Here is a 19655-nt window from a genome sequence, read left to right as displayed (position 1 = left end):
ATGAGTATGTGACTAATAGGCACGGTAGGTACGTGCCGGCACTTAACGTGATGAAATCCATTGATTAATTTACTACACATTGCAGGGTATAACTATATTGTATTATATTATTTGAAGCATGTATTTGTTTTTAATTTCAATAATACTTATGAAATTTAGAGAAATTGGAATGCGTCTAATTTTAGTATAATCGAAATGGTTCTACGCGTATTACAGATAATACAGTACATTATAGAATACAAATATATTATATAAATTTCAAATAAAATAATACACGATATATCATTATTATACCATTGGTACAATTATAATGTTAATTGGATTTTTAAAAATTTTAAATTTAAATTTACGAATAGATTATCTATTCGTATAGTTATCTATGATTAATTTTGTTCGTTAAGTATAACAACCATTATTCGACGTGTATCTAAGTAAAATTGTACAATTATTTTAAAATATTTAAAGCTTCTATAATACCAATTACCATCAATATAATAATTATATCACTCAAACACTACCCTCTGATTATACACGTAAGACGTATTATTTGAAAAACACGTCAGTATCGTATTTAATTTTAAAGCCGACTTTAAAATGTCAAAGGTATACAAATGAAATTAGATTACTTTTCGATAAAATTGTCACACGAGTTAAGTTAAATCATTTAATTCTCAACAAAACATTTCCAATTTAATGTAATTGTATGTATACATTATGTGAATTGTATGGTGTTTTTAGTTATATAGATGAAATTATTTTGACATATTTAGTTTTAAACATTTATAAGTTCAAACTTTTTGGTATGAACACTTATCAAATATTTTTCAATGTTCACTATCGAATATAATAAGATTTATTTAAAATATGTAATGTGTAATGTGTATCTAGGCTTAAGCATATAATATATGCAGAACGAAAGTGTAATAAAATATGTTTATACAGATCGGTAAATTGTATTAGAATACATATAATTCAAAACGACGTTTTTCGATCCCTAATTTATTTTTAACAATGCAGGTGTAAGTTCCATTATGTATCCAGTCAACAGAATGAATTTTAAGTATCTGTTTATTTTCTAAGTATTCTGTATCTTTTAAAGTCCATTGAGTTATAGGCAATGATGATTCAAGTTTTCTCCATAACAACTGAAAACACAAACAAAATGTATTTCGAATAACAACACTTTAATACTACATATTTTTTTTTTTTTTTTTATGCACTATATAATCTTCATTATAGCTAAATAACTCGATCTAAGTGATATTAGTGAACGGTTTCCATACTTGAGTATTCAATACTTCAATTATTTATTTATATTCTTTCTTTTATTCTAAAATTTACTTATTATTCACTGTTTTCATAGATAATAAACATTTATAATAATAGTAAAAGCTAAACAGCTTATAGAATTACCTGTATAAAATGATTATATTATAATACCCATAATTATTATACATTTACATTGTACTCAATGCATAAAATTATACAACTATGTCCCTAATTAGTATTTATAATGTGTAATTTTTATCCCTGATAATAGTACACATAGTAGATACAGTAATGCTTACTTTTGGTTTTGGAAATCCTTTTGCTTTGCAGTCAAACACAACCGTTTCGTTTCTACCAATCATCATTGTTTCGGGTTGATATTTTACGAAATAAGGAGCGAACGCAACTTGTAAGTGAAATGAATATGTTTCATTAGAGCTCATACACGTGTATACACCACTATCTAATTCGTCCAGTTCGTAGATTTTTAATCCACGGTCTTTTTGCCTGAAATGTTGTTCGTCTGCTCTTTTGTAAACTAAATCATTGATATTAACACCGTCCTACAATTGAACATATTATAATCATCATGCAAATAGCATAAAATGTATTATGGATTTAAATGAAAATCACCACTGCAGACGATATGACCTTTTTTTTTTTTAATTTTATATAAAACTTTAATAGTCAAGTGATGGTGGTAAATGGTAATTACCATTACTAGGGACCGGATTTATATGCAAATGCATCTATGTATTGGAATACGATTTTTAAAATCTGATGAGAATTGTCCCCGATTAAGATCATTCTTATTAAAATAACACTAATTGTATTTTGCATATTACAACGATTTTACCTATTAAATGCATATTTAATGCATATTAGTAATTGTTTAGTGCATATTATTATTTATAGCACATATATTTGTTTTTCGTCGTATTTTATACGTTCACAGCCACATAATATAGGTAAAATTACAACCAGTTGTTATTGCTAAAGATACGATTACATACTCATATGCAACAGATATACAATGTATTAATATAGATCAATTTGTGTTTTAATTTCTTATTAATGTGGGCTAATATATTGAAGATAAAGAATATTATGTTAAATGGCGAAGATGACAAAACACTTTTTTATACTTTTAAAACCTTTTTATACCTTTTTTAATAATTAATTAATATTTATTTTTTTACATAACTTTGAATAACATATTTTTTTCGATTCAATTTTTAGTACATATTTTGTAGCGTATTACAGCATTTTTAAAGCATATTTTGAGGATTTCTTGTGCATATAAATCCGGTCCCTAACCATTACAATAATTTTACGTTTTATTATTATTATGTGGATTTCTTCACTTTTTTAAATTTAATTATTAATACATTTAGCTTTTACACAAAATACCTTATGACGTATTAATAGTTCTTAATATATGCAAAGACTATGAAGAAAATATGATATTAATGTAAAATTTAGTATTATAGCTCAGCAATAAAAGAGGTAATAGATTACGAACTTTGGATTATCCTGTAATAATAATTGAAAAATACAAATTCGCGTTTTAAAATGTATATTTTCGTCTAAAAGAATTATTACTACTCAATATAAGGTAAGATTAGGAGGTACCTACCTACGACTGAATTTTGATGAGATTAATAATATTTACGTTTTATTTAAATTAAATAGGTTATATTTTTATGCTATAGCGTTAGAAGACTATTATATGGTTTTTTTTTTATAAGGTATTAAGTAAATTGTTTTTTATGATTTGTAAGATATCTCATATAATTCAATATTTAATGCATGTATAATTTATAATGAATAAAAAATGTGATTCCCTCGAGTTTTTTATTCTGTTTCTATTATAAATCTTTCTCACCTTATACCATTTATTGTTCATGTTTGTCAACGGGCAATTCATGAGAACGTCATCTTGTTCGTCTATGATCAAAGATTCATTTGCTATCGAAACAGCCGTATCAACTACAATTAAATTCAAGTACATAACACATCAAAAAGTTATACGTATAGATTTCCACGAACGTATACACAAAATATACGTCGTAAAAACTTCGTGAAAATAAGATTACCTTTAACAACAATATTATAGTTTTTCTCGATCGCCCCGGCTTCGTTTGAAGCTCGACAAGTGTACACGTTTGAATCGCTTAACGAAGCGTCGTAAATAATCAGCCTCAGGATGTCGTTTATAACTAAAATGTGGTCTGAAACAGGATATTTTATCATCAGAAACAGTGTTTTGTATTGATTTCAAAAGGCTCCATTATAATACATAATATTAATATATTTTATTGTACTATTATGTACTTGCCGTTGTAATAAGAAATAGGAGAACCGTTCATGAACCAAATCATTTTGGGAGAAGGAACTCCGTGACCCGTACACGTCATCGAATAATCTCCACCTTCGGGCAATACCACAGTTACATTATCGTTTCCTTCGGCAATTGTTGGCTTTGCTAGGAGTAAGAAATAATGAAGCGTATTGACAGGGTATACATTTATATACATATAAATATTAGATTAGCAAAGATTAACAAGTAGGTAATCTAATTAATAATCGAAACAAAATTAATTGAATTTGTTTGCGTATTTACGCTTATTTAAATAAAACCGAACGAATTTATATAATGATTAAAGAGTAATTAAATTACTCGAAAAGTATAGCTTATTCAAGTAAGTGCGTTTATTTATAAGTTCGCTTTATGTGATCGACAATAAGTAAATTTTTTACTTTTATAAAATTAAAAATATAAAGGTTAAATGGAGTAATTAACAATTAAGAACATTTATTGTGAAAATTGTTCAGATAAGATGATATACATATATGGTTATTACTTATTAGTTATCATTGATAAATCGTTATATGTATTTAAAATACACAAACGTATAAACGGATTTGTGATTGAACTCTTGAAATAAACAATGGTTATGATTCATTAAATCTGTGATCTTATTAGTGATTATATGTTAATTTTTATTAAAATGTCGGTTATTTTACCGTTAATATTCAAAATAATTTTCAGTTTAATGTTCAAATTTGTACAAAAATATTCGTCATTGTGTATAGATTGCATACGCTCTCTCAGATATTAATGTTGTCCGATCTACTGAGTTCTGTGAAAACATTAAATTTATTCGTTTGATCTTAGTAAATATATATCAAGAGGCTCCATTTTTATGAATAAACTCTAAAGTTTTGCTAAAAAAACAATAATTAGTTATTATTATTGAAAAAATTCACTTAATTGTGAATGGAACGTAAAACATTTTATCATCATGGTTTATGTAATTGATTTAAAAATATTACTCCACAGTAATTTGTCAAAACATAGTAATTAAAATATAAAGCTAGATTCGAAGAATAATTACATAATAATAATATGTATATGGACTCAGTTATTAAATTATATTGTTATATAAACATACGTGATACGTAATTTAAAAATCGTGCATACTCAAAAGAACAATACACTTTATGGATAAATTAGGTACAATGAAAAATGCATTATGCATACAAGTTATGATCGGTCGATACTTTAAATTATTTATTCATATCTAATTGATAACGTACTGTAACTGTTTAGTACTGTATTAATTTAATTAACAGACACCGATTGTGTGATAATAGTTTGGCAATATTTAAGTCGTAAATTTAATTGCATAATATATGATTATTGATTCAGGTAGCTGTCAATTAATGTTCCGAGAAGATTCAACGTTGGTTGTATAAAATATGCTCTTGTTTACATAATTTAAAAACAGAATGTTGTTTTTTTAAATTGTAAAAATCGTTGTTATCAAGTACTGAGATAAATGAACTAAACATTTATGTATGTTAGCTAGAAGCTAATTTCACAAATTTGTTGTATAGATCATAAAGTAATTTTTGAAAAAGTACAGACCACCCAATGTAAAAAAATAATACAATTCTAGAAATTAGTTTTGATTTAATTTAAACCTAAAGGTTCGATCATTGTCAGAGTAAGTAATCAGACTGTAAACACGCCTAAGAATTACGGTTAGTATGAAGTTTAAAGTATTATTATATAATATCATATTATTCCTGAACATACGCCTGTATTTTTTTTTCAGTTTCTCTATTTTTTAGTTTAAATTCAATACTTCATTAGATTATTATTATTACTGAATTTAACAACTATAAAAAAAAAAATAAGCACAATATATAATATATAAAATTAATATACGATATATAAAATTTAATAAAGATAAAAAAATATCTACTATTTTTAGACTTTTATAAAATTGAACTAAGCTAAATTATATATTCAATTTTATAGTATAATATTTTATTTTTTACGAAACGAAAAAAATAATTATCATTATTTAAACTAATCCTTGCTTTGCTACTTAAATTATTATTATTACATATTTATGTAAAGGTACCCTCATTATTTTACTATCCATAAAGCGTAATTTTACAATTTTTATATTTTAAGGTATAATAATGTATTACCCACATTGTTTTCGTATCACTGTATCACATATGTTTATAACTTCATAATATAATATACCTAGATAAATTAATAACTATGATTCGTTTTACATATTATAGTGACGTTAGTTGTTGATTTGGAATAACCAGCAATATTTTGTGCACCACATGTGTAAATTCCAGCATGTTGGAATGTTATGTTGCGTACGACTAATTCAATTTCTGAACTCTGGCTAAAATAAATTAATAATTTTATTTTTTATTTTTTACAAATAAAAGTTTTTAGTGATTTACACTATTAACACTACATTAATTGTATCCAATACCTAAAGTTCCAAGATTGTTGAGGGTAATTTAGTGACTCCCAGGTAACTTTGACTGGGACCAATGACTCGACATGACAATTGATACGCAATTCACCGCCAACAACTCCAATCGCCTTTTTTGTTGTAGTAATGTACGGTACGTCTATTTATAATATGTGTTTATATATATATATATATTACATATACTGTAGACCAGAGGTCACCAATTAATATTTTTGAAGGGTCACATATTAAGGAATCTAAAAATTTTTCGCGGGCCGTCAAAATTCTAAGTATATATTTTTAACATATAATAATATAATAATAAGTATTTTTTTTAAATTAAATGTAATGAGAATATTTTAATAATTATTATTAACTATTGTTTATGAACATTAAAAAAATAATTAATATTACAAATATTTGAAAACATTATTAATTGTCTGCGGATCGGATAAAATTTGTTCGCGGGCTGCTATTTAATTGGTGACCCCTGCTGTAGACGTACAGTTTTATTTTATAGTAAATAAATTAAAATAATAAATTTATGATGCTTATAATATAACTAAAATTTACCAGGTTCATTGGGAATAATGCTAGTTTTAGTAATGCGCTTGAAGTAATTACTATAATTGTTCATACCAATTACCTAAATTAAACGACAGAACAACAAATTTAGTGTACTTTAAACATACAATATTATGTACAAATAATAATTTTTGTAAAATAAAATAGAATTTAAATAGGTCGTATTAATTTCTATATTATTTATTACACTAACAAGTAAATCATTTTAATTAGAAGTATTTTTTAGTATATTTGTTATATTAAATACATAACACTATAAGAGGCATTGTTATGTACATAATATCATTAAAATAAATGATTTAATATTAAATTATGTTAAATTATTTATGTATTGTAAATATTTCAAAAATTTATCATTTTAACGAAAATAATATGTTTTTTGTTACAGTAAGTTAACAACCATAATCGCATGTAATTTAGAATTTGAACAAAGCGAATAAATTAATGAAAAATGTATTGATTTTACAATAGTGTATGGTTATTTTGTGAACTTATGTAAATACAATAATAAGTCGAAATAATACTTCGTTTTTCTAATTATTTTTTTTCTTTAGAGAGATTAAAATTGAAAATTTCTAGTACTTTTCAAATAACTGGGAAAAACGTAAAAAATAAATAAATAAAAATGGGAATTTTCATGTAAATTCAATTTTTGATCATATCAATTTATTTTTTTTTTCGGTGTAACTTGAAAACGAATAACTACGCAATTACTAGAAATTTTCATTAAATATTTATAAGATCGTCATACATAATAAAATTTTCAAAATATTTTGCCTAATTTTGAAATATTTATGTAAATTTTACATTTTTTTTTAGTTTTTTTATTTTCAATATTTAACAAATCTTTCTCTATGCTTGAAAATTTAGTATAAGGTTTTTTATTAAAAACTCAAAACATCAAAAATGTATAATCAATATATTATTTTAAACAGTTTAAATATAGATCTGGGGCAAAATTCGTAAAATCTCAAAAATTCTCAAATTATTTTTTGGTGATAAAATTATAAAAAATTATATTTATACTTCAATTTTTATATTTTTTTCAACCTACGTACGATAAACATTAAGATCATTAACTCCAAATTTGTAAAATGTGTAGAAGTCTTCTCAATAAAATAAAGCAATAGAAATCTTAATCAGTCTCTCTAAATTTAAATTGGTTTTAAATTGTATCAGATTATCGAAATGAAAAAAAGATATTTAGTCTGAAAAAACAACGTTTTAAAACTATATTATTATAGTTAGTTTGGTGCATATTAAAAAATTTCCTTTTTTGTTGAATATTTTAAAGTTTCTACTTTTAATTTAAGACATAATTGTATTTTGTGTATATAAATTAAAACTAATAAGGATATAAGAGCTACTGGAGAGTTTTAAAACAAATAAATCGCTTTAATTGAATACAAAATAAAAAAAAGAAAACGATTCCGAACAAAGCATAGATTTACTTGAAAGGATGAAAATAAGTCAAAAAAATTGGAGTTTCCTTATATACTGTATACATTTACTAGGTTATATACTGTTTATACTTGTATAAATTATATTTTTAACTGTTCAAATATTATTTAATTTAAAAATTTTTTAACTATTAAAAAAAATGTGTATAAAAAAAATAATAATAAATAACTTTTTAAAATATAACACTTATAGTAAGATACCTGCGATACATTTATTTGAATATATTACTAAAGCATTTTTAGAAAATAAAATAATAGCATAAATAAATTTAGGTCATAGTTTAATTAAACTAAATTAATATTATAGTTTCTGATAAAATTGTCTGATTAATTTTAGTATACTACTATACTAGAAAGAAGTTAAATATTTCTATTTAATATGGTTCATTAAAATTAATTTCTAATGCACGAATATATATATATATATATAAACAAATTAAAACAGTCATTTTAAACTTATATTATATAAAGTTTAAATATAATATAGAATATTTTTAAGTCTTATTATAAAAAAAGGTGGGTATGTGAGTATCACTTTGATAAGCACTAAATGCTCAGTGGATTATCATGGATGTATTAATTCAATAATATGCTATTGACTATTGTATACAAAAAACAGTTATCAGCTAAGGAAGTAAATCAACCTACAGCACTATAAGTATATTTCATGATAATATGTTTATCTATAATGCTATTATAATTACAGTAATTCATTAAAATATTTGTATTACCTACGGTAGGTTGATTAAATGAAAAAATATTGCATTTATTATATTATTGTTAAAAGCTGTTAACAATCTACCACTTAATCGTAAAATATTGTGAATAAGTCCTCAGTAGATATATTTATGACTGTAAATAAAATTTTTAAAATTACATTGCTTTTACTGAAATCTATAATAATTTATTAATTAAAAGTTTTAAGTTTCCACAAATATTTCTAAATTATAACATAACAATGAACATTGTCATTCATCATTTAAATATTTAATTTCGTTTAAATTTGTATTTTAATTTCTAAGAAAAATAATTTTGTTTATATACTTTTTAGATTTTTTTAGTTTCCACATGAATTACTTATGAAGAGTATTGAATTAAATTTTTAAACCTTAGCTATAAAAATTGAAATATTTATAAATGTTTTACTACAAATACTTGCAGCTTGTGAATTTTCATAAATTTATTGAAAACATAAATAAATATAGATTCTAGCTCAAAAAGAGTCAAAATATTTTTAAAATTATATAACTTATAGAAAATAATAATATAAACATTTGATGAGAACATCATGTATCTATATTCTATATAGTTATTCGTTTTCGAATAACAAAAATCGTTTAAGGAGAAATAGTTATTTTATGGATGAAAATGATTCCATATATATATATATATATATATATACATATATTAAAGCTTCAAATTCTCATAAGAAATTAATTTCATTTATTAACTGCATTTTTTGATTAAAGGTTGCAAAACTTATAATGAACCTTATAGTAAATTTTCAAATTTTAGGTATAAAAATGCAAATATTAAAAATGTAATAAATTTTAAACTACAAAATAATTTTTGGAATTCTGACGAAACTCGTTAAAATTTAAACTTTAAACAAATTTAAACATTTTTTTTTTTAGGATTAACTCTAATTTTTAAAATTTCTGTTAATAGTAAATTACAAGACCCTGTGTATTAAATTTTCATGATTTTTGATCAAGTAAACAATTTTTATTGAAATTTATACCATGTATTGGAAGTGATAAAATGAACACCACTACTGAAAATTGTATGTAGCTACGATTATTTGTTTTTGGGTTATAAGAAAATAAAGATTTCAATTTTATCGAAAACTGGTTTAGCGTGATAATTCTTGTTATGTTTTTATTTTTTACTATTATTAAGAAAAGTCCTGGGAATATTTTAGTTCTAAACGCTCCAAAATACCAAATAGATTCAATTCGCAACCTAAAACTGCTTCCGAACTTGAAGTATTTTTATAGCACTAAAAGGTAACAACTAACACAAAACACATAAGCATGCACAAACACACATCATTGTAAAATCAATACATTCATCTATTCTCTCAGAATCTAAAAACAATATCCTACAAGTTGTAAATAATATAACTCATACAATATGTCTTACCTACAATATTAAATTCAGTCATGCATTGGTATAAGCAATAAACATTTGTTAAAATGTAATAATGAGTACATTTAATATGGGTTTATATATTTTAAATGTCTTTTATTATCGATAAAAAAATATCAAAGAAAAATATGTGATTAATAATAATTATCTTCTAGTTAAATTGTTATGCATATAATATTCATATTGCATATTGTTATAATAAATTTTCACTAAAAATAAACCAAACATGCTAACGAATTGACTATTCAATTTTTTAGTATAGGTACCTACCTACACAAATACAATTAATTTTTATTGAACATCCAACGTGGTAATAATTTAAAGTGAACATATTTCAAATATGAGAATTAAAATAAATAATTATTGATTTCGACGAAAAACACGGCGAAACAACCTGTACAGTTATAATAAATTTGATATTTATTAATTAATAACATTCCATCCTATCTACTGAAATGTTAATACAAATATTAATAACAATCAAAAAGATTTATTTAGAACGCCATGGATTAGATACCAATCTATTATTAGGTATTGACTGTTCGCATAATTATATCAAGTCAAATAAATATAGTTACTTGTCATTTTACTAATTTTTACTTTATAATGTTATGATGATATGCTTAATGAACACATAATTATGTTTAGTATTATATATATATATATATATATATATAGGTCGCATCGTACGTGGCGCTTGTAATCAATAATTACCTACAGCTATAAACCTGAACTGCATTTTAAATTCTAATTCTAATTATTATTTTATGGCCCTATTAACATTACTCAACATAATAATGAAATACGTATATTTACCTGAACGTAAAAAGGATTATCATTGGGTATGAATGGACCACATAACAACAAATTTTTTCCAAAAACTAACATTGACAGAGCCTCTGTTCTACCATCACTGCTTAAATCTTGAATCTTACAAGATACAAACTTCTTGACGTCCGGACAATCTACTAATATATAGTTTTTAGCACCTATAATAATACATTCATTTTACTGTTATTTTTAATGCGAATTAATTGTGTGCAAAAATATTTTTGTTTGTGTTAACGTGATATTTTATTTTCATTCAAGGTAAATAAATAGGTAAATAATAGTGCGTTTAAAAATGTTATAATTAGACGCCAAGAATAATGATATACAGTAGAAACTCGAATAACCGTCAGTCATGGGACTGGGGTCTTGACGGTTAATCGAATACACGGTTAACAGAAATTTCGCAATTAACGTATATACTATATAATATATATTTTACAACGTGTATATGTCCATATAAATAATAATAAAATAATTATACAAATCGTATATATACAGGTTACTTGTCAGTCACTGATTAAATTCAATTAAAGAGTGTGTTCGTTCATGTCACGTTTATCGCATTTATCGAATAATGCGTCCTCCAGGTAAGTATTCCAAAATATTTTTATACCCTTGATAGTCGAAGTGACATCAATAGGCACCGAAACGAGTTAACCGCGATCACCGTTTTGTTTTCTAACGATTGCGGATAACAGAGAATGACGGTTAATCGAGTTTCTACTATATTCGTCGACGATTTTTATCACGATAATATGCCCGCTCAAAATTACTAATTTACTGTTAACTTAGAAATTTGGATTCCGAAATGTATGTAAAAACACAAATTACAAGATGCTACATTGTATACGTTTTTTATTTTTCTTTTAAAAGTATTTTTTTCATACATTTTATGGTTTGAACACAGATGTTTTACTATAAACAATGCAATGGTCATAGCGTAAAATAAAAAGGTGGATTTGTATTGAATATTTTGTGTAAATACCTACACTGCAATCTGCAAGTAGGTGGTACAAGTAAGTTTATCGATTATTTTAAAAACAAACCAACAAACTTGTTAGTTGGTACGTCATTCCTAAACATAGCACTGAAATTAATACTCCCATACCAAAATTATATTTAAACGAATAACTTGCGTATTACGTGTTAATACTTGTAAACAATTGACATTAACACAAATATACTGTATTTTCGGGCATTAATATTATTTTTATTCAATTGATGGTGCAGTACGTTTGGATAAACAAAATACCTTTAAGTGGCCTGTGGCTAGTTTGTGACATATTTTTTGGTTTTGCGATAGCAAATCCGAAATCAAAATTCTTTGTGCTGATTCCGCAAGCACGGATTTCATGTGAAGATTCACTAGTTATATACAAAGTCCATTCACCGGGCATGGGTTCCTTAGAAATACAAAATATATACATTATTTACCTACTGTTACTTAAAATTTGATATTAATATATTATATGAGTATCTAACGAAGTCATAGACTATTGAAAATAGTATAATAAACATGGACGATAGAAAAATACATCTCTCGTACAATGTCCATTAAAATTTAAATAAATATTTATAGCAAAATAATTATCCTAGAAAAACTTACCAGAATTTTGACGATTTTAACATTTTTCAAGTTCAAATCAGTGATCAACCCATTTGCTTCATCCATTTTCCTACCTATGGGATTCACCACATCAATATTAGAATTGAGTCCTGAGACGGATACCTGGAGACTCTTTATGCTTTCGTCGATACTCAGCTTTTTTGGAAACGGTATCAATTGTTTTTGTGGAATGTTTACAGACATCAAATTTACTCTATTTGTGTCCATTGATGTTTTAACAAACTCCAGCACTTTTGATATATCACCCTTGTTGACGTCGAACACGTTACCGGATCCCAGAGATGCTATGTTTTCGTAGCTAGTATCTGTCGATACACATCCATGCTCTGTTCTTAAGACGACAACCTGCGCACATTTTATTTACAATGCCTTCAAAATAATTTGTGTATTGTGATTTATTTAATTTTTTTTTTTTTTTAATTATCGATCAGAACATAGACTTACAAAAATACGTTTAATTATTATCGTTATTTCTTAATAGAAAGTTCTTCAAAGTATAAGTATCTGTACTAACATTTTTTTTTTTTTTTTATGTTAAAGATGAAAAACAAATGTTATTTAATTAAAAATTTCAAAAATTACTGGAGCTATTGCATATTGGATTTAAAATAGGTTTGAAATGTGTTTTGAATGTTTTTAGTTATGTACATTCAAGGTCATTAAGTAAAAGCACATTTTCACTTTAATGATTATGATAATAGACAAAATTTTAGAATATAGGATTGAGAAAACTTTTATAAATACGAAATGACACCTTTTAGTTCAGCGTTTCTCTATCAGTGGTACGTGGAGAACTTTTGTATACATTTTTTGATAAGCAAAACATAAAATGTAAAATGTTGTGTGCTTTTAAGAAAAAGAAAATAATACCAAACTTTTGTACTTTTGAAGTATATTGTCAGCATTTGAACTTGAATAAATGTATGCTTATAAAAAAATTATGAATATAATTTACATAATATAATTTAGTTTTGATATTTTTTTAATGGCTGAAATGTCACTTAAAGTAGAACTTTGTTTTATATTTATAAGCTTTTTGAATTTTATCAACATACAGTTAAATCAAAAAAAAAAAAATTAAAAAAGGAGAATATTTTAAATTTCTATATGTATACCTCTCATACAAAAAAAAAAATAAAGCTTACAAAAATTATAACTTGTCAGTTTTTAAATGAAACATTATTAAAAATATTTCATAAAAATTTAAATTATCTACAGTTTCAATTTATTTATTTTAAAATTATAATAATAAAATACTTGGTATCGATTTTTTTCAATAGCTAGTGTTACATATAGGTATTCCAATTTTCTATTATTTTTCTTTAGTTTTTCCGATTGCTTATAATAATTATATGGTAATTTTCTATTACCAATAAAATCTGACCAAATTTTCAAGACCAGAAAAATTGTTAAGAATTGTAACTTTTTACTGTTCTTAATTGCGTTAACAGTGACAAAGAAGCTTAACTCAGATTTAAAACATGGTTAATTTTTACAACTTCAAAAAAATTGTGGTGAAAAAAATGTATACCACACTAATGATAAAACAACTATACCAACAAAAAATTGTTTGTAAAAATAATACATTTACAAATTACGAATATATTTATTTTTAAATATTAAATTATTTATGATATTTCTTAAGATATAAATGATTATTAAAGTTCTGACTTATTTTATGTAATAAATAATGAAACTTAAATATGTACACGTTTATAAAATCAGAAAAGGTTCAGAAAATTACACAAAGAATAACTGCAATATAGAAATTTATAAATAAACATTTGTGAAGTGTGAACATTGCTAAAATATTTAGTTCTAAAATAAACAAATGGCACATTAACTATACGCAATATTAATATATATTGACAAGCATAATATTACTACAAAAAAATTAACCTCCATTGTCATTTTCCAAGCCAGATATTAATTGAAATTTGAAGTACCTATATATCATTATCATAGTAAGAAACATAAAATTAAAAAAAAAAAAAAATAATAATAAATAAGTAGATTTATTACAACAATTAATTGATTTCATATTTTTATAATAATTGAACGATTAATTATTATGTAAAACCATGTTAATCAAATTGAACAATATAAAACAATAGCTTTTGATAAAGCTTTATTTAAATATTATAATGAATAATAATTTTTAATTATAGAAATTATCAGTTGAAATTTGAACGTTACGCACTTTAGCAGTTTTACTAACTAATCAAACAGGAAATTTTCTATTTAACATGTTTAACTCCACGATACAAACTATAAAACTAATTTGTCACTAAAAATTACCCTCAATATCGGAGATAAAAACATTTTATTGCTTTAAAAAGTATTTACTGATACAAAAATAATAACGCAATAGTCATCGTAATACCGTATATTCATTGCCCCACTTGGAATCTAAAAATACAGATATTAATGAAAACTTCTAAATAGAAATTGTTGTCAACCTAAAATGTATTCATACATATAACGTTTTAAGAGTATAATTATTTTTTGAAAAATAACACTGTATGTACCTACCCACTATACTATTACAGATTATTATTAGGTATAACCTAACCTGTTAAATAATCTACTGAATAAACTAATGAACTATGACAATTTGTAGACAAAAAGTTAAATGTCTCCTACGATCATTTTACTAGTAGTTTTATATATTGAAGAACAGTAAAAAACACGAACAAGTAATTATACATAGTAAAACTAAAATAATGTAAGATCGTTTATCATGATTCGGGAAATATTTTCGAAATGCAGACTCTAATAAAGTCATATTGCATACAATAAAACAATTTTCGAGAAGATTAACACGGTACAATTAGGTAGATAAATGTAAATTATTCTTGAATTATGTTATAAAAAGTTATTCGAATAAAATACATAAATAAATAAATACTTAAAATATTAAAAATCAATGCTAGCACGTACTAAATATATCCAAACATTATTTTACGGCTAAATAAATATTACAAAAAACTGTTCAGTTGTAAGACATGAAATCATTTTTACTTTAATTATGTCATGTTTTGAAGATTTAATAATAGTTTTAATTAATTACCTGAGATTGTTTTCTCTGGATTAATTCGAGGGCGTCATAGACTAAATGTGAATCTTTAGGCGGCGCATCAGTAAATACGTATACATACGAGTTGGGCTTCACAACTTTTAAAGCTTCTATCACTGCCGTTATTCCCATTTCCGGGCAATCATTGCCTCCACCTATCAGTACTTGATTCAGCTTGTACATTACTACTTTCGGATCAAATGTTTCAGTCACGGGCCCCACATCTGTGCAAACAAAACCGTAACAATATCATCCAAGACATAAAATTATCGTATTCCTGAATTAGCAAAAGAATTTCACATTATAGTTTTATGGAAAAATTAATATATTATAATGTGCATATAGCTATAATATATAGTACATGAGAAAAAAAAAGAATATTTATTTAGAATTCCATTATATTACTATATTCCGACATTATTACTTTAAATGCACGTAAAAGAAAAGAAACTTTATAATATTTACTTTACACCACGAGGAAGCAATATTAGTGGCGTGAATACATCGGAGATGTAATAACATTTTTAATTTAGAAAACAACAAACAATTTGGTGAATTAAATTTCTTATCGAATAATTATTACTGAAATGATAAATTTTATTTTTAAATTCTGAGAAATAGTTAGTATTAAAAAAAAAAAAAAAAAAAATGTTTATACTGTATTCATTCTTAAAATTAAAATAAAAATCTATTGTACATTATTTTAAAAATTTTAATTTTTATAATGTTTCGAGATTTACGACAAACCAGAGTCATTGTGTAATACATAAATAATTAATACGTATATTCCTATAGGTACACACAGTGTTATATAGGAATTTTTTAATGCACAAACATCCCTTTTTCTATAACGGACGTCGGGACATTTTAAATGTACATTAAATTTAGATAGGTATAATAATACAGTACGTATTTCGACTATACCTGGGTCATTAAATGGTACAAAAACGAAATGTTTGATATCAGTGTTGTTTCTTGTCAGCACGCAAGTCATGATACTCTCCGCGTGCGATTTCAGCTGTAAGTAGTCATTCTCCATGGAGCCCGTCGTGTCGAAAACGAAAGCCAAACTCCTGTACACATCATCTTCCGGATACTGAACAACTGTGCCGCATTGCACTGCCAAGCAGACAATGGTCAGCGAGACTAACCAATTCATTGCTTGAATAAACGTCATTATTAATATAAAGTATATAAAATATGTTTGGCAATTTGCTGATTATTTTTTTTTTCAATGTCAATATAATTTGTTTATAACTGAATACAACATCTTACAATATACATTTTTTAGTGTGTGTTATTTATTAAATGTCTGCCGTTTAATGATAATAATATAATAAAAAAATTTTTAATTTAAAAATATATCTATGTAAAAAAAATATGTCTAGGTACGTAATTAATCGAATAGTAAAATCGATTTTAATAGAGTATAGTAACATTTACGTTTTACTTAAAAGTTTTTTTTTTTTTTTTCATACACAGCCATAAAATTTTCTCTGAACAACTATAATAATAATATTAATAATAATTATTATTAATTAACTTCCACGTAAAAATAAACGTATTTTTTAATTTAAGTATTAATAAAAAGTCTGGATTTTCCTGAAACAAAGTCATACACTGCGTAAAAAAAAAAATAATTTAATATGACGTCCAAATAATAAAAAATACAAATACTTAAATATAATATTATTATCTTAGCACTAATTTCAATTTTAAAAAAAAGTAAGTATTACATTAGTCAATTTATTTTCCAAGTACCCATGGGTACAAATTACATATTTATAAAAATTTAAAATACTTACTAACAATATTTTTTTAATGATAATTTGACTGGATATTACATCTATTGCATATTTATAATAACGCCCAAGACTTATTAGATATAACTCAATTATAATTTTGTGTTGCTTTTAGAATATCTATACGGTTTATTATATATTATTATTAATAATATATAATTATTATTTATTATTTATTATATTAGTTTATATTAAATAATTTGTAAAATATAGCAACTAAAATAAAAATTTTATAGAAAAATATAATAGATATATTATGTGAGATTTAAAATTATATGAAGTACCTACAACATTTTATAAATGGTTAAGTATATTATATAATCCGCTTATTAATATTTTTAAGTAATTCACAACAAATTAAAACACAAAAATGACAAAAAATGTATTGCATAAATTAATTCAGCACTCGTTTAATATGATTTAGTGCCTATAGCATATTTTTTTTTAATCGAATCAGACATTTATTGCGATTTCAAATCAATTCATAGTAGATAGTTTAGAGAAATATACATTCATCAACAACAATTCAAATGTTTAATCAATTTATTAATAATATAGTACTAATTCAAACAACTACTCACGTTTATCTTACTTAAAATAGTATAATTATTTTGATAAACTTATGCTGAAATAAAAGTATTTGAAAATAAAATGTTAAATATAATAAAAAATGTTGAAATGTAATGATGGAGTAAAATTAATTAAAATCAAACTTAAAATTACTAAGTAAAGGCTAACTCATTGACAACATTAAAATGTTCTTTAACATAATTATTTTTCGAATGACAAGAATAAAACATTCTGCATAGAATTATATATATTATATAATATATATAATTTAATATTATTAAATATGGACCTAACTATGTTGTAATAATATACCTAACTATACGTTATAGCTTATAATGAATTATAATTTTAGTCTATTTAAGTCCATTATAATACTACTTGTACAAATTATTTTGTTAAATAATTAATATCTATTAATTTATAATTATTATAATATAGTTCATCACCATATTTTCTATGATTTAGTTGAAAATAATGAAATAATTTTATGCACTTTATTATGAAATAGATGATGTTTTAAAAGTATAAAATATTATTTTTTAAATTAATAACTAAAAGAATTTTAACATTGTATCAATAATATTTTGTTACTTTATTAATAAAATTGTAATAATCACATAAAAATAATGTGAAGATAAGAACAAATACCTGCATTTTTATTAGATTAAACTTAAAAACTATGAATAATCTGTAACGTTACTCTGGTTACTTACTTATTTCTATAAAAATAATATTTTGAATCACCAACAGACCACAATGAATGATAAACAAAAACGTGAACAACTATTGAAGAATAATTATTGAATCTCGGGTATATTGTTCTTCTTCTCGTGCTCTTAATCAAATGTTATACATAGTCGATAACAATAAGGTATAGAATGACACTGTAAAATTGTATCATTAATTAAGGTCAGTAAGTCCGCATACGATATGTATATAAATATATATATATATATTTTTGCTTTCAGTTCAAAGGTCGTGTTTTGTTATAGAATAATAGGTAGTAGGTAATATAAATTACCTTCATGGCTTCATATACATATATAATATACATATTACATAATATACTTGGTCAGCATAAACGTTTAGATTTCCACATTGAGAACTACACGAAAATGCGTATATAGAGCAGGTACAAACACCTTTTTTAATCAAATTCTTTTTTTTTTTAGGGACGCGCTTTCATAATGCATAAGACGTAACACATAAACAAGATTCAAAAACATCGGAACATAACTGGATCAACAAAATGTATTGTCTATACAGTATATATACGTACGACGTAAATCGATAATAACTATGGATTGTTCTAAGTGGACAAATTAAAGTACATAACCTTTATAATACGTTATACGTATGCCGTATATTTACATAATATAAAAATATGCACAATAAACACATTTAATATATCCATATAACTTATACCTTACCCCTATGGCCCTATTTTTAAATTATAAATTGTATATAATGTGTATTAAGTTAAGTGGATGCACACTA

General features: G+C 24.1%; 1 protein-coding gene across 1 annotated transcript; it reads right to left on the bottom strand.

Moving 5' to 3' along the window:
- Positions 1 to 941: 941 nt before the first annotated feature.
- LOC112595151 (hemicentin-1-like) lies at positions 942 to 18997 on the bottom strand. The gene is made up of 14 exons (XM_025340248.1): positions 18872 to 18997; positions 16711 to 16947; positions 15781 to 16010; positions 12690 to 13055; positions 12336 to 12486; positions 11069 to 11241; positions 6633 to 6705; positions 6078 to 6219; positions 5863 to 5984; positions 3608 to 3754; positions 3366 to 3500; positions 3155 to 3258; positions 1569 to 1832; positions 942 to 1145 (listed from the first exon to the last, which is right to left on the bottom strand). Exons 2-14 carry the CDS (start codon positions 16943 to 16945, stop codon positions 957 to 959), a joined length of 2331 nt encoding a protein of 776 aa, XP_025196033.1. The 5' UTR covers positions 16946 to 16947; positions 18872 to 18997; the 3' UTR covers positions 942 to 956.
- Positions 18998 to 19655: the final 658 nt, after the last annotated feature.

The sequence above is a fragment of the Melanaphis sacchari genome, unplaced genomic scaffold (genome assembly GCF_002803265.2).
Source record: "Melanaphis sacchari strain LSU unplaced genomic scaffold, SCAv2.0 Contig25_pilon_pilon, whole genome shotgun sequence".
Taxonomy (NCBI): Eukaryota; Metazoa; Arthropoda; class Insecta; order Hemiptera; family Aphididae; genus Melanaphis; species Melanaphis sacchari.
The sequence above is the reverse complement of the archived record's forward strand: the minus strand, read 5'-3'. Positions and strand labels throughout refer to the sequence as shown.

What these genes read in the sequence shown, in the direction of transcription:
- LOC112595151 (XM_025340248.1), bottom strand. Translation starts at nt 16,945, where the DNA reads ATGAATTGGTTAGTCTCGCTGACCATTGTCTGCTTGGCAGTGCAATGC. An exon ending in CAACAATCTTGGAACTTTAG is followed by an intron (nt 5,985 to 6,077) that starts GTATTGGATACA and finishes AATTTATTTTAG; the next exon opens with CCAGAGTTCAGAAATTGAAT. An exon ending in AAGGATTTCCAAAACCAAAA is followed by an intron (nt 1,146 to 1,568) that starts GTAAGCATTACT and finishes TTGTGTTTTCAG; the next exon opens with TTGTTATGGAGAAAACTTGA.